Source organism: Mesocricetus auratus, unplaced genomic scaffold, assembly GCF_017639785.1.
Source record: "Mesocricetus auratus isolate SY011 unplaced genomic scaffold, BCM_Maur_2.0 Super-Scaffold_100676, whole genome shotgun sequence".
Taxonomy (NCBI): domain Eukaryota; kingdom Metazoa; phylum Chordata; class Mammalia; order Rodentia; family Cricetidae; genus Mesocricetus; species Mesocricetus auratus.
The window spans coordinates 118,059,376-118,076,470 of record NW_024429266.1 but is presented as its reverse complement, the minus strand read 5'-3'; the positions used below and the strand labels follow the sequence as shown (position 1 = coordinate 118,076,470).

At 43.0% G+C, this 17,095-nt stretch overlaps 1 protein-coding gene across 2 annotated transcripts in view; it reads right to left on the bottom strand.

The window, feature by feature from the left end:
• Nucleotides 1-961: 961 nt before the first annotated feature.
• Nucleotides 962-17,095, bottom strand: part of Plekha8 (pleckstrin homology domain containing A8) — a 53,839-nt gene continuing 37,705 nt past the window's right edge. Inside the window, exons 13-15 of one of the 2 annotated variants that reach the window (XR_005873632.1) lie at nt 16,294-16,367; nt 11,663-11,724; nt 6,079-6,093 (exon numbers count right to left, since the gene is read on the bottom strand). Coding sequence is in view for 1 of the 2 variants with exons in the window: in XM_040737192.1 (XP_040593126.1) it covers nt 5,896-6,093; nt 11,663-11,724 (260 nt within the window). In the remaining variant the exon portion in view is untranslated. Of the gene's footprint in view, nt 6,094-11,662; nt 11,725-16,293; nt 16,368-17,095 lie in introns of both variants that reach the window. The other variant, XM_040737192.1, reaches the window with a different exon arrangement.

The window sequence follows — 17,095 nt, the reverse complement described above, 5'->3', positions numbered from 1 at the left end:
CCTAATGGTCAGAGGATGGAGAAGGTTGAGGGTCCACTATCTGATAGATCTATGAAGGACTTTGGACATTTAAAAATTTAAAACCATTTCAACAATTCTGACTCTACAGTCAAACAATGGCCACAATTGGCTACACATGGCAGCAAACTTGGCGGCTCTGTTCCCTAAGGAGACAGCCTCACGCAGCAACCTACCTGCAAAGCAACCCGTGTCCTCACTCATCAGGGCCAACATCAACATTGCCTCTCCAAAGCCTCCCTTCTGCACCTCTGGAGTGATGACAGTGGTGGATCCTGGTTATATACACAGATGTGTGGTGTCACCCTCAGAACGGGCCATGGTATTTCATCTGTTGTACTCATGTGAATGTAAGAAGGACTAAAATATCAACTCTCAACTCATCCCTTACATCTCAACTGTGCACTGTCTCCTCTCTGCTTGATATACTCATTTTGTTTCTCGAGTTCTAAGATTCTTTTCTGAGGCAGACAAGGATCTGGCTTCATTGGAGTGGAGGTCTTGAAGGGAAGAACTTCCCAGGCTCTGGCAGCAGTGTTGGGCTGTGACCTCACTGCTGCTTACACCTCTGAAAACAAGAGAACCATGAATGGAAAGGGCTGGTCTTTCTAGAATGCCCAGATCACCAGTGCAGATGCCACCACACCGGCTGATGCTGTGCTTTGTGAAGATCCTGGAGTCCTGGGTTCATAGCCTGTCTCCAGTCTTCATCAGCTGTGAGAATTAGGCAGAAGGCTTCCCAGTCTGTGTCTCAGTTCTCCCAACTGAAACCTGAGGGTAACTATAGTACATACCTTATAGTTAGTAAGACAGAAATGTGTAGATACTTATCAAGGATTTAGAATGATGACTGGCATGGTATGGGTGTTCCATAAACAATACATATTATTGGCACATAAAATTAAACAAACTCATACAAAACCTTTGAAGAACAATAATGAAATACTCTAAAAATATGTTTATTTTAAACTAATGAATATAAAAATCTGACAGATGTTTTCAAACATTCTCCAAAGGAAGTAAAACCCTCCCCTGCCCCACTTCCCATGAAATACAGAATAACAACTTGGACAGAGAAGCAGACACATTTGCATACAAAATTTCCACTCAACAACTGGTCCTAAAAGGCTCCGATACATTTCTAAATAAAGGTCCATTAAATTAAGAAGCCACAGTTGTTTGACGCTTTTGTAGTTTAACTCGCTTCCCATCAGCATTATGATGTTCATTCAAAATACTGAGACAAGAGGAGGTGACACAGGACTCCGTGACAGTTACTCAGAGCATGTGGCTCTACAAAACTACAGACACTCATGAGGGCACAGACTGTGGAATTAAATGTTAATGTAGAAAAGAACCCAAGAGAACCTAGGTATACGTTAGCCTTTGGCATCTGGTAACTTGTTTGTTCTTCACAGAGACACCACACTGTTCAGTTTATTGACCAGAATAAATTTCTCTGAACACATTTCTCACCTAACACAGATTGTCCACAGCCAATTTACATGAGGTAGTTGGGCTGCTGAATGACGTTCTAGTGAATTCTCATGACACATGGGAATCATACATCATCCATGTCATGAAGCTGGCTCCTCTGCCATCTAGATCACCCTTCTCTTCACTGACTCCACCTCCACCTGTGGACACATATACGGGGTTCTGGTGGATGAGATCAGGTGTGCAATAAGGTCATCCATGCTAGGGTTGATGGAACCATCCACGACAGGGTGAGGGGACCACCCTGCCCAAGGGTATGTATAAAGTAAGGTGAGGAAGATACTGACCACACTTTAAATACACCAGATATTATGCCCCACACAGCTTGGTTAGAAACACTGTTCAATCTGAAAAGTGACTCAGGGATTTACAATTTACAAGAATTCTGAAAACCTTGCGTTGCAGAGTAGTGGCATTTGTTCCTTTCCAGTAAAGGCTATATATAGACAATGGAGAAGAGAGATCAATGCACGCAATGCCTGTACCAGAGGCATCACCGAGTGATCACGCCCTAGATTTCTTGAAGGCAGCTGTGCATCAAGAAACCATGCAAATGATCTGCAGGATGGTCTAATGGGGTTGGACTGGAACATTCACAGGGGAGGGCCAGTGAAAAAACTCTAAACTAACACTATACATCTATAAGCCTCTTATGATAAGTCTTGAAATACCATCAGACAGCTATTGGACACACTGTTACTGTGAAAGCCCTGAGTAAGCAATTGCAGATTACAAAGGGTCACATGAAAGTAGAACCCATGTCTCAATACAGCACTTTATATGAACTTCTGGGGTCTGCTGCACATAAGCATGTATATTGTGCAGTGTCACAGAGCATCTCAGGTCTGGCTGTCTATGGCCAAACACATTAGATTGCAGAACTGAAGGATGGCTCAACACGTAGAAATTCTACACCTAGAAACCTGCAACTCTGAAAATGTTTGGTAGTGAAATGAAGCATGAGGGTGGAGAGCTGAACTGTTGTAAACCTGTCACTAAATCAGAAGCAGTGGTTTGAATCAATAACTCAGAAACAACACAACAGGGCCCCGTTCCCCTAGGGCATAATAGTTTAGTAGGAAATTCACAAAAACCCGTTCTTCAGAAAGACAATACAAAATGTCTTATATCTTGTATTGCTCCAAATCCTCTCACTTCTCTGTTGCTTTATCCGAAAGCTCTCCATATATGTGACCTTTGCGATCGGACTAGTTTTCTTTCGGGAAACTTCTTCAGCACTTCTTGCTTCCAAACTTAACAAAGTGCACTGAATTTGCCAATCCCACCACACACTTCACCTAAAACCACTACTCAGCAGGAGAGAGCTGAACACACTAACTGTGTGAACCGATCAAAGGCAGAGGGTGCCCTTCCCAGTGGCACTCGGCAATCCCGCTGCCACCTTCTCCCACCTTGCAGCTGCAAATGTGAGCATGGCTTCTGCCCTAAGCTCATCCGGAACCAGGTGGGCTGCTGCTGAAGAAGGGGAAGCAAGAGCTAAGAGAGGAGTCATTGGAGCAAGCTGAGGGGGCGGGCAGTTCACTGCTAGTGAGGCTCACTAGCAGACAAGAAAGTGACACGAAAGCGATGCTGTCATGCTCACGATGACTTCTACACAGTAACAAGCCACTACACACCCAGAGCACCCTTCCGCATCCCTTCCAGGCTGTGTCAAGAGCTGCCATGAGAATCACCTCTGCCTCTGTTAACAAGCTGGTTTCCACCCTCAAAGGTGTCACACCTCTAAATTCGTATCTCTCAAGTAGGTTTTAGTTATAATCAGATTTATTTTCGAAAGACAAAAGGCATGTCACAATTGAAAAGCCTTTGTTCAGTTTAACACACACACCGATGCCAGCCAGTGTGAGCTGAGCTCCATGGGCTGGGGTGGAGAGCAGACTGAGGCAGTGGTGGTGTGGCAGTGCTGTGTAAGGGGTCAGCCAATGCTACTTATGCAATTCTGCTAGTGTCCAGGGAGACACACTTCCCTATCTCCAGCTTCTCCCTTACATCTATGCTAGGAAAATAATCCAGAACTGTTGTTGGCAATGGAGACAAGGTTAGCACTCTGTTAACACACACATTATTTCTTCACCTGCTAGGGTGAGGGTGGTTGAGGGACTCCAGAGCTCTTGGAAGGGCTCCCAGGAGCACTTTCAGGATCTTTTGTTATTACCCCTTTCTTAGAAAGTAACCAGAAATCAGAAAACAAAACAACAATGGCTGTAAGTAAAAGGAGAAACAACCAACTCCCAACCCAGGTGGAATGGACCTACACACTCAGACTGCCGATTTCTTTTTTTTTTTTTTTTTTTTTTTTTGGTTTTTCGAGACAGGGTTTCTCTGTGGCTTTGGAGGCTGTCCTGGAACTCGCTCGGTAGACCAGGCTGGTCTCGAACTCACAGTGATCCGCCTGCCTCTGCCTCCCGAGTGCTGGGATTAAAGGCGTGCGCCACCAACGCCCGGCTGACTGCCATTTCTTTTGTGTGCACTGACACACTCAGTGCAGATCAAGGTGTTCTCAGAGCGCCCCTCTTCCCCGGGCTCTGGTAACTGCAGAGGCACCCGGGGCTGCTTAGCACAGCCATGCCTGGCATCATTTTCCTGGTAGCACAGCCCATAGATGGCACACCAACTCTCAGGGACAAGTAGATTAGCTACCTCTTCTCTTTCTGGTCTTAAGTCACTATGTCATGGTCAGGAGGTCTAAGTCTGAGCCCTTCCCTCAGATTTCTACTTGTCAGGGAAGAGGAACCATATGAGGGGTCTGTGGGCGTAAAGCAGAACACTGTCAGTAATTTCAGTCCCTCCCTCCTGGTCCTGCTTACTTCCAGAACTTCTTGTGGAGGCAAAATGCTTGCATCACTTAAATTTTTTTCTTAAAAATATTTTTAAGAGGCAAGATCTTGCTATGTTGCTCAGGCTAACCTCCATACCCCGGGCTCAAGTGATATGTCCACCTCATACTCCTGAGCAGCTGGGATTGCATGCAGCCAACTCTACTGCTTCATTAATCTGAGTAAATGCCCACTTGCTTACAGACAGAGGAAACCCAGTGCCTTTCCCTGAGAGCTCCTGGATGTGCAGCAGCAAAAGCAGCACACACAGCCCCCCTCTTCACCTGTGCCTGGCCAAGGCCTCACTTTCTTTGGGGACTGCTTATGATGGAATGACCTTTTTACTAGGAGGAAGTAGCTCTCCTGGGGAAGGCACTCATGGCTTCTCCCCTTTGCACACTCTAGGCAGCTTGGTCCATTACTGGGAGACAAGGGCACCTTGTTGCTTTTTATAGAAATGCCACAAGCAATGTTACACAAGCGGCTGGCCTACTCACTCTTCATTTAATCATTTTACTTGAATGATGGCCCCCTTCCTTCTGGGGGCTAAGGGATATATCATTTGTTTCTTGCAGAAGAGTTGGAATTCTGAAAACTAGAATTCACCTGTGTAGCTCTTCAACTTTGTGTACTTGAGTATTGCCTGGGAAGGTTATCAGCCAGCAAATTCCTGTTTCATCTCCAGATGTGGGTTCTTCACTTAAGGTCTAGGACTCTGTTCTTTGAAACAGCACACACATCATGTGACTTCAATACAGGGCTTATCTAGATCACATTTGAAAGCTACCTGGCTCTTTTGCTGAAAGAGCGTTCAGGAAGCTAGGCAAAAAAATAAATAAATAAAAATAAAACCAAGATACTTCATGAATGTGAACAGACCTTCCTATTATAAACTTTACTACTGAAATATGATAGAAATCCTCTTTACTGTCACTGTTGTTATGATGTCCAATTCAGATAAAACGCAGGAATGCTACTGGCAGTCCTTGTTAGTGTCTTCCCACAACACAAGGTCTGTGTCTTTACTACCCAGCCCTTCTCATCAGCAGTCACTGAGAAGGGACCCACTCAGGACAGTCTACGTATAACAAACTATTACATGGTAAGTCCTTCAACAAAGGGGCTTGTACTCCCACCAATGCTCAATCAATTTCTAAGCTATATTAAACACTGGCTTTGTATTATAGTCCTGCATACTTCTTAAATTTGGATGGTCCATTGAAACTAATAACTGAAACAACAATACAAAATGTGATCCCAACAAATTCATTTGTCAGTTTTGCTCTTATGCTATTCAAGTCTGTGATAGCTATGATTTGGTTTCCTGTTGAACTGAAATATTTAGCACCTTGATTTTTAAACACACCAAACACATACTCATCAAAACAATTCTATAAAACACTAGGATTCACTTCCTCCTGTTCATCTCCTCAAGGAGAGGAGTTGGAGAGCATCAAAGTTGCTGGAAATTAACTAGGGCAACTCAACACATTAGCAAACTTTATTCCCTGAAGGTAGGAGGTGCTGTTCTAAGAAGTAGCTGTCACACCACCTCATCAGACTCCAGCCCGTGGATCTCATATAAAGTGTCCAGTATGGCCAGCTGCCTTTCCATAGCAGGGAGGTAAAGGCTGAGGTCCCTCTGCATCCCAGTACTGAAAGCTTCTTTCTGGTGGTCACCTTCTTTTATGGTTAGTGCGGCCACAAAATCTTCGTAAGAGGGGGCTGCCCTCAGTGCCAACTGCAAAAGGATAACTTGTGAGGATCTGGTATACAAGTTTCACTTGCATATTTACCACATACACAGAGGGTGGGCGGGAGGAGAGAGGGAGGCAGGAGAGCTGAGGAAAGGGTGAACACATGCAAATGCCCTCCCAATTCACAGACTGCACCAAATCAAATAACTTCAAGGCTAGAAAAGGCAGGGGTCTACTTGGGCCAACTTAATAATGAACGATGGCATGAATGCTCACAATTAGTGTGCACATCGGTCTCTTAGCATGTGTTTGTCTAGCCTTCCAGGGCACTTTTATTTTTATCTCACTTGCATGCACATGCACTTGTCTTTGTATCTCCTATTATTTCTCAATAGGTAATATTAATATTTCCTGTAATCCTTTGTATATTTTCTAATAAAGAAGGGAACTTTTGATGGTAATAATAATTGTTAACTTGACAGGATATAGACCTAGGAGGTAAACTTCTTGGCATGTCTGTGAGAGAGTTTCTAGGTTGGTTGAACGAGGCAGGATGACCCACGCCATAAATGTGGGTGACATCATTACATGGGCTGGAATCCCAGATGGAAGAAAAATAAGCAAGGAGCCAAGCAGCAACATTCATCTCTTTCTTCCTGAAATGTGGATGCAATGTGACCAACTGTCCCATGATCCAGTGTATAGAACTATACCCCCAAAATATAAGCCAAATTAAACTCTGTTTCATAAACCGCTTTTGTTGGATATTTGCCTCAGCAATACTAAAAGTAACAAATACAAAAAACTGATACCAGGAGTGGGGTTGTTACTTGATGAAACTGACCTCCTGTTTTTTGGATCTTTGGAACTGGTTTCTGTAAACAATGCAGAAGTTTGGAACTTCAGATTAGAAAAGTTTTAGGAAGCTGTATGCAGAGCTTAGTGGAGTATTCTAGTGGGTGTTTGGAAGATTAGGATTACAATAGAACTGTGGGCAGTGGAGGTTCAGGTGATGTAGTTTCAGAGGGAAACAAGAACTCTACTGGGAACTGAATTAGATGTCATCCACACTGTATTCTGGCAAATCATCTGGCTGCATTCTGCCTGTGCTGAGACTCTGAGTGAGGCTGAACTCAAAGGCAATGGGCTAATCTCTTTAGGAAAAGAAATCTCAGAAGAGTTTGATGGTTTGAAAGAAAATGGCCCCCAAAGGGAATAATACTAGTTGTTAGTGCAGCTTTGTTGGAGTAGGTGTAGCCTTGTTAGGAGAAGTGTGTCACTGTGGGGGCGGGCTTTGAAGTCTCTTTTGCTCAAATTTTACTCAGTGTGAGACTCAGTTCACTTCCTGTTGTCTTTGGATCGAGATGTAGATTTCTCCAGCACCATGTACTACATCACCATACTTCCTGACATGATGATAATGGACTAAACCTCTGAAACTGTAAGCCACCATCTCAATTAAATGTTTTCCTTTATAAAAATTGCCATGGTCATGGTGTCTCTTCACAGTAATAGAAACCATAACTAAGACAGATAGCATTCAGGCTGTGGCATGTTCTGGTCCAGTTCTACAGTCAGAGAACAAAAGGGATCAGAAATGTATTTGTCATGGAAAAGAAATTCAAAGTTGTAGATAAGGCCAGTATCGAGAAAACAGCTAGAATTATACAAAGATTAACACCTTTAAAAAAATCTGAGACAACAGGAAAGGTATCCAGAGGGAAAAATCCTACCCAACAAAAGCTCCATCTTATATAAATACAAATTCATTTGAAGGGAGACCCTGAATTGAGAATACCATCAAAGAGGTTTCCCTGTGAACAACTACCACCTAGGGAAGTGTTTCCCAGGCTCAGCCTGTATAGCACACAGAGATCCATACAAGTGGGCACTGGGAGGCCAGCTACATCTTGTTGCTGACAACAAAACTTGGAAATACTGTCCTGGTGTTACTGTCCTTACAGCCATAACAGACACAAGAGTGAAGGAGTCGTGTAGGTCTGACTGAGGTTCCAGATGGCCTGTGAGGCCAAGCTATATAAGGCAAGTCTGTATTCCTTTCAAGAAGGCCAGGAGAGACCACTGCATAAAGCTGCAAATGTGGAGCGCATGGTGCAATGAAGAACTCAGGACACTGGAGATGCCAGGACCGTGAGACAGCCACTGAGGACAGCTACAGACATGGATTAGAGGTGGCTCTAGAGAAAGGCTCCATGTGCTGCAGGGAGCAGAGCTGCAGGAGCAGGGTGGCCAAGCACTTCATTTGGAGCTGCAGAATTTGGTGTTTTCCCTGCTGGGTTTTCGTTGTACATTCCTAGGTTATGCCCCAACTGTTCTCTTCTGGAATTGGAATGTTTACTCTGTGCCCTACTTTGTATGTGACTTGATTTTTTTATGTTACAGAGGCTCAATGTTAAAGAGATTGACTGAGTCTCATAAGAGACTTTTGATCAATTTTGGAATTGTTAAAGACAACAAAATGAGGACTTTTGAAGTTGGATTAAGTGTATTTTGTGTGATGAGATGGCCAGGAGCCTATGGTAAAAAGGGTAGACTTATGGTGGTAATAGTGTTAACCTGTGGAATCACTAAGGGGACAATCTAGTGGGCACACCTGTGAGTTTCAGGGGTCTGTTAAGGTTGGAGAGATTCACTCTCAGTGTGAGAGGCACTATTCCATGGACTGGGGCCCCAGTCTAGATGAAAAGAGAAAACACCAGCATTCATCTCTCTGCTTCCTGACTATGGAAGCAATGTGACCAGCTCAGGCGCCACTGTCATGGCTTCTCTGCCATGGCCGAATCCTCAAACTGAGCAGAAATGAGCTTTCTTTCCTTAAACTGCTTCTGCCAGGTATGTGTTGCAGCGACAAGTAACTAATACAGAGATAGCATCTGCTTCTATACTGATATTTTAACATAATTTGTAAGAATCATGCAGACTTTCTATGTCTATTCCTGTAGAAACATTGTAAGTCTCAGGAACACCGGGGCCAGTTCTGAAACCTAGGCTCACCCTGTGGTTCTCAACCACATGATGTTTCTTCTCGGTGAAGACTTCCTAAGTTCTCCTTTACCACCTCTCGCTGAATCTGGCTAGTCTGGCTATTTCCAGCTTGCCAAATCCTTTTTCTGATTCTTACTACGGTTGGCTCTCCTGAGACAGCAGAGGATCTCCAATGGTTCCCCTTATATCCTGAAAACCTTTGAGATTCCCTTCTCCCCATTTGTAAAGCAGGAGTGGCTTGTTTCATTGAATCTCAGATTGTTCACATACTCATTTGAAGAATTTAAGCAAAGGGCTTACCTTCCTAGAACCTTACTTTCATAACCTATGGAAGGCAGCTAAACTTTTATTTTAAAGACTAAGTGTTGGGGAAGTCCTGTGTATTTGTCAATAAAGCACTGTTGGCCAATATCGAAGTAAGATAGGTGGGACTAGGAGTCGAGGAGGACTCTGGGTAGGAGAAACACAGGGAGTCAAGATGTAACTCGATGGGGTAGGAAGCCCGGAAAGTTCTCCGGTAAGAGAAATACTTATATTATCAATTATGGGATAAATACTTAATTCAGAGCTAGCCAGTAAGAAACAAGCAAGGCCAACAGCTTCGTAATTAATATAGCCTTCTGTGTGTTTATCTGGGACTGAAGCAGCTCTAGAACCAGGCTGGCGGGAAGGTTTCTCTCAAGAAAAAGGCTTCCCTTTACAACTAAGATTATATAAAGGTGTTTTACCTAAAGCCTGGCACATAATTAGCATTCAGAAGATAGTGTAAGTGTAAGGAGAGAGACAGACAACAAGGTAGTTATTTAAAACACAATGTAGAAAATCTTCCAGAACTGAAGGCCAGGCCCTGCAATTTGAATGATGAAAAACAGAGAAGCTTATCATGAAACTTTAGAGTGTGAAGAAAAAGAGAAGAATATAGGCCTATCTTGATGGCAAGTACAGTTGATACAGAGTGGGGCAGGACTACACTGAATTTTCCAGTAGTGATAGCGGAAGCTGGAGACAGTGGTTGAGGCCTAAGGAAACAACTGTTAATTTAGAAGTCTTCACCCTGTCAGACCAGCACTCTAGGAAAAAAAGAGGCAGGGCCAAGGCTAAGCTCAACTCTCCAATCTGGCTAAAGAAGGAAACAGGAAGGTCAAGTAACAGCTGGGTATCAACAAGCTGGCAGCAGAGGCTTGCCTGGCGTTTGTGCGCACTTGACATGTTTGAGGATTAAAGTTCACTACTTGGTTGGCAAATTAGTCAGATCCCAGGAATGGAAAGATTTTTTCTCTGAACAACTAAGACAGGCTAGGCAGCACACTAAAATGGAGTAAGCCTTCCAAAGTATAGATAACCTGAGGAGTAACTGAGGCTGTGAGGTCAGTGAAGCTCCAGACCCTGACTCATCTATAAATAGCACTGTGGCAAAATGCTTGAAATCAGGCACTGCTTAAATACCAGCAGCTTCAAATCCTGGACACTGTATAAGGCTGCAAATGGGCTGTCTCCCTCTGTGTCAGGTCTCTGTCTACAGCAGGGAAAGTAACAGTTATCTCTGTGTTAGGAGGGTAATAACTTTATGGCTCTCAAACACTGAATAATGCATGATAAGTACTCTAAATTGTGAGCTGTAGATACAAAGCTTGATATTTGAAAGGCAATTCTTTCAGCAATCTACTTTAGAGAAATAAGAACTTTAGTAAAAGATGTGTGTGAGCAGACTCTGTGCTGCTGCTATGAACAAACTCACAAATTATGAGCCATATTATACAGCCACTAAAAATAGGATTTTCCCCCAAACTCTCATGGTATTAAAATGGTCCTAACTGGGACTGCTGCAATTGTGCCTGTTTAGGTTTGATTCTTAGCACCATAAACAACAACAAAGTCACCACAGAATCTATTAAGTATGGATAAAGACTATAGAATTATACTATAGCTAAATAGAAAAAAGAATATATATATATAATTACATACATTCCATAAACATGTGGGTACATGTATAAGTAGAACTACATATTTAAAGAAATAAATACATTTGATTAGTATTTAAAAGATTAAATCAAAAGGTATTTTTAAAAAGCTAAGGAGGTGAAACAAAATGCCAGGAAGAAGAAATGGCAGGTAGCAGGTGAACACATATACAAGTGTCTTCACTGTGATAACAACTGTTTTAGAGATTACTAGCTCTGCCTGGTGATATGTACCCACACTCTTAATATATGAATAAAAGTGACAACAAAAATGAACTAAGAGCTGAGAATGAACAGGGCCGACAGAATGGGCAGCAAAGGGAGCTGTTAGCTGGAACTCTTAGTGGACTTTATTTCTCCTTGGTGGTTTTGAAATCCCAGCTCAGGTTCTTATTCCCTCCAAGAAGACAGCCACTTCAGAGGCAGAACTCCAGCATCACTGAAACGCTCTCATTCGTAAGTCTTAGCTGGTCTTTGTGAGGACTGATATTCTCTATTGCTGTGAACCTCCGCATTCTAAAGGGCTACACACATAAATGAGCTGGCAATTTTTGTCTTGTCTCCAAAACTAACACAAGCAGAAATACCACGTAAACAAAACACACCTTCCTGATCACGAAAACTTTAGAGGACAGGAATGACTTACCGCAAAAACCCCTCGAACTACCCAGCCATGGTGTTGCCGTAATGTTTTGCCATATGCGTTATCTTGAAAAGAAAGAGATTTTGTGAGGTGTGAATGGTAAGATTTGCATAAGCTACTGTTTACTGTATGGGTCCTCCTGGATTAGAAATCTAATGCCAAGATTTTATACCCCGGTGTTACAAAGGAAAGAAGCACACATAGACTGCCCCTTCCCTTCTACTTCTCCCCCTTCTCCTCCTTCATTCGAGAAAAACAGGCATTTTCACCTACACAGGGGCCACTGTACTGACCTTCGTCTATTATCAGAGCAGGGCAATTTTCATATATAAAGCAGTAAGTAGAGAGAAAAGGACATAGAAAATTGTGACTAAATACAATGAGAACTATGCAATTAACTTAAAAACACAGTTCTTTGAAATGTAGACTAAGCCTGGGCCAGGCTTATGTATCTTCTCTAATCATCGTTCTCCCTTAGTGAAATAATCTCTAAGTTCTTGCCAATTCTAATGTTTGCTTCTGAGATAGCAAACATTTGTCTTAATACCCTGTAGCCCTGGATATACAGTATAAAGGCCCCAAACCTCTAAAATGTTATAGAAAAGCCATTTTTAGTATATACACTTACAGTTCCAGCTCAGTAGGTTAAGGAAGGAGAGTTATTCAAGCCAAAAAATTGAGGTCAGTTTAAGCAACAGAGGAAGGCTGTATCTCAAAACAAAACAGAAAATCCCACAAAACAAAACAAAGCAAAACAAAATGTCTGGACAGGATGGCTTGAAGTTGGTTATAAAGTAAGTGTGGAGAATTGTTAATAAACTTATTCACATGGTATATGCTAAAGAAATGCCTATTATTTTGGTCCCAAGATATTTTTAAAACTGGTACATAATAATCTTAATTAAAAAATCCCAAGAGCAAAGGATGGAATTTATTCAAGAAATATATTTTCTGAAATACTGGATAACTCAATATATAGAAAACTCAAAGCTGATATTCTATCATTTCCACAGAACAGATATATTCTCAGAAGACAAACTGAAGCCCTCCATGTACTTTCCTTCGTATGTTTCATCTACATCTACACATGGTCTCAAGGAACTGATGGCATTCTTGGGTTATTCACAGAGCATCACAGGAGCGCCCTGACCTTTATCTCATGTTTTGCCTGAGCACATCTACGTTTTCTATTCCAAATCATCTACTTTCCTGTGCTAATCCGGTGTTAGTGCAGGTAGTATACCACTTAGTGAAGGCTTAGGTGATACTGTGATAGGACATACAACCATGCTTGGCTCTGCCCAGGGCAGATGTACAGAAAACAGACACTAGAACTGTAAGTCTGAGCTCCTATGTGGGGAAAGCAACGCAGAGCACGGGACGCTGGTAAGTACTGCACTGCCATGGGGCTGCAGCTTAGAAGGTCTATAGCCTACTACAGTTTTGAAATTATGTAATTTTAGCCAATTTATATTCCAGTTTTTTGGATAAGGCTTTACTAAAAACTTCAGTGTGTATTACCATTTGTACAAAATGAATTTCTATAAAAGAATGCTTCAATATATGTTATAACATACTTTATATATGACTCGGATTTTTTAAATACAATAGATTCCCTTGGCCACCTAGAGTTTGGAATAGGATGAGATGTAAGTATTGGTGTGACAGCCTGTGCAGAAGGGAAAGAAATTAAATGTAAATATGGAGAAATTCTTAGATACAGTTGAAAGGAGAGCCCAAGACTAAGTTTAATGTTTTCCCCTTAGGCACATAGTCTGAGCAAGGCAGGACCTTAAAGACACATAACCTCCATGTAAGCCCAACACTTAGCTGACTCTGGGTTGGCATGTGGGAAGCTTAGATGGTACCCAGGGCTTTGGTGACGTCTTGAGAAGAGCATTGCTGACTCACACAGCACAGAGAGTGTAGCACAGGCAGGCAGTGCCAGACACAGCCCTGAGGAAAACAAGTAGGACAGCAATACTTCTAACCCTCTCAGCTATCTTAGGAGCCACCTGGACCAGTAGTTACTGAGAGAAGGTAGTAGGTCTTCTTGTTTTCCTGTGACCCTAATCCAGCCCTCAGAGTTCTTGCATTGTGCCAACCATTCCACACAATCTAGAACCCCTTTCTCCATGCCCTCTTTCTAAACAGCAGGAAGCAGAGAAGACAAGGTTACTGGGAGTCTAAAAATATGGGCAGTTGGCCTAAGGACAGGGGAGCAGGGGCACCACATGCCACCTATGTCCTCCCACCTGGCCCAACCAGAGGATGTGGCTGTACCTCATGCCTGCACCCACCCGCAAGGTAGAGTCACACAGTAGAGTCACAGCTATGATGGGAAAGAGAGAAGCTACACTTTGGGCTGGGTTCTGATGAAAGCCTAGGCAGACCACTAAAAATCTACAAATAACCTAAAAATGCACTAAAAAGTCAGAAGTTCTTAGCTGACTTCTAGAGCTGCAAGTATCTGTGTTATGCAAGGCTGTATTGAAATAAGTTGGAGTCTAACCTTATCTTGGTTACACAGAGAAGGTTAAATAGTGAGAAGCACTAATCTTCACTACAATTCTCTCATTATGAGGCATGATCTGCAATCTGGCAGTATTTTTTGGTCTCTAAAAGAAATAAACTAACCTGGCATGGTAGTGCACACCTCTAATCCCAACACTCAGGAGCCAGAGGCAGGTAGATCTTTCTGAGTTTGAGGCCACCTGGTCTACACAGAGAGCTCCAGGACAGCCAGGAGTACATACTCTGTCTCAAGAAACCAAAACTAAAGTAAGAAAGAACTCTCTGACTTCTTGTGAGGCTCTAGTGAGGAAAATCGCACGAGGAAGCATCAATTCAGTAACCATGGGCAGGTACTGAACAACCCCCAGACAAGCCCCACGTTAACTTGAACAGACATGAGCAAGCCTGTCATAAGGCAACCTTGCCAGTACAAAGCACGCTATGAGCTCCAAAGGACAGGACTTGATTCCTGCCCCTTCATGCTTTCATAGTAATTAGTCAGGTTTTGATTTGATATTAAATATCTGCTTCTGCATTCTTAGTTCTCCTTGTCTGGGATGGCCTTTCACTTTAAATACACGACCTGGTATCCTTTAAACTTTTCTTCCTCTTCTGGTCCTGGTCTTGGTTGACTTTTATGGAGTAGTTGTGAGTTGTGGTGTGTGAATTTGCCTTCCTGCTGAGTTACAGTGCAGAGCAAGGCAACATTTAGGACAACAGTGCTCGAATGCTAGGGCGGCTTCTGCGCTTCCACCGCTCAGACTGAATTTTCAAAACCTCCTGAGTATGGCATCTACAAATGACTCAGTCCTAGGGCAAACCATTAACCCTATTACCTGTGATCAAATCCTCCTGAGATGATCCTGAGGGAATGTGAGGAGATGAAGGAGACCACCCAAATTGTTTCACTCCACGCTCATGAGCAAAGGGGGCAGAGTAAGGCTTCGGGCTTCCCTCTGGGTGCTGGGAATTATTCCACAGCTTAGTGTAAGAACACTCTCCTAGCATATGTGAGGCCCTGGTTTGGTTCCTAGTACTGCCAGAAAACCAAGCATACAAAACCCAAAAAGCTACTGCTATGGCTATAGTTGGGTACTATTTAGTAGTAGCTGTTATCAAGTAAAGCGGTTTTAGAATTTAAAGAAGCAAGCTAATTTGCTTAGATGCAGCATTTAAATTATACATAAGCTTTAATTTTAATGATGTATTTATTTTGTGTGCTTATTTCTATTTTTCTTAGATTTATTTATTTATTATATATACAGTGTTCTGCCTACATGTATACCTGCGGGCCAGAAAGGGCACCAGATCTCATTACAGATGGTTGTGAGCCACCATGTGGTTGCTGGGGATTGAACTCAGGACCTCTGGAAGAGCAGGCAGTGCTCTTATCCTCTGAGCCATCTCTCCAGCCCCTATTTTGTGTGTTTATGTATAACAATGTATGTGAGAGTTAGAGGACAACTTGTGGGAGTTGCACCATGTGGGTCTCAGGAATCAAAATCAGGTCACTGGACTTGGTGACAAGTGCCTTTACTTGCTGAGCCATCTCACTGGATCCTGTATACACACTCCCATCTACATATCCACCTTAACTCGGACAAGATAACAGCTCCACTGACAGGGGCTATAATTTTAAATAAGACAAGCAAAGTGGTCCTCCCAGAAGAAATCTGTATCAAGGAGTCTTTAAGGTCTGAACAATTTAATGCAAATGGTCCTTTTAAGGCCATATTTGCCATGGGTGCCTAAGAACCTTAGCATGCACTGATCAACTAGAGCTCACAGAATCTGGGTCTGTGACTGGCTTTGCTAATGCCTCCTGCTGAACACCAACTTTTACACTTTAAAGGGGAATTCAGAGTGTAGGGGTATTTGTGGAGAAGGGGGTCAGTAGGAGTGGAAGAGGATGAGAGAAGTATGGGTAGAGATGACAAAGTACACACAGGAATGAAATGACTGAAAGAAATACACACAGGTATGAAATGGTCAAAGACTTAAACATTAAATCACATCTGTTTGCAGTTTCTTTGCAGCAGTGTCTGAAGGAAGAGGTGGCTAAGGTATTTTATTCCCTCACACTGGATGGCAACAGAAAGTAGGGTTATTAAAAGACATACCATTTAAGGAATGAATCTGAATGTCAGAATGAAACATCAAATTCACAGCTCCCTGTTCTTCTTCAAGAACAGCACTGAAGGGAGAGTAGGGAGGCAGATGAAAGACTGGCTACAATAATTTTCAGTTACAAAGCAACATCTGCCCTTCAAACTTTCTCTTCACTTAGTCAACATCTGGGTCCTCTCTGCAACTCAAGTGAATGTACCAGCCAGAGTGCTGCGGGAATGTGTAGCTTGTGGGCAGAGTGCTTGCCTGGCATGTGTGAAGCCCTGGGTTTGAGTCCCTAGCTCCAGCACTGCATGAACCAACAGCACTGATACAGGCCTATAATCATCCCATGACTTGGGAGCTGTAGGCAGGAGGGTAGGAAATCTAAGGGTATCCTCAGCAGCATATTGAGTTGGAGGCTACCCTGGGCTACAACAAACTCAAACACAAAGTTCCAACTGAGGAGAGACAAACGCTGAGTGGCATGGAATGGCCAAGCCTCAAGGTCAAAGCCCTCCTGTTTACGAGCAGAGCCCTGGGAGCATTGGGATCCCTTTCTCCCATGTAGCAAAGAGCATCATCAGCAGGGTGCTGGCTCATGTGTGCGGCCTGTCAGGCACAGGGGTCACCCTTCCAGTAGGATATTTCCACACTAAGAAGCTGGTCTGAAGAGGAATTTCTGGTTTGGCACCTGAGATAAACAAGCTCTCTCCTTCTGATTTGGGACAAAAAAGCCTCATTTTCAGGCAGGTTACCAATGTCTTATGTGATGTGATGACTCTGGGATCTGAAGCAAGTATTTTAATCTCTCAT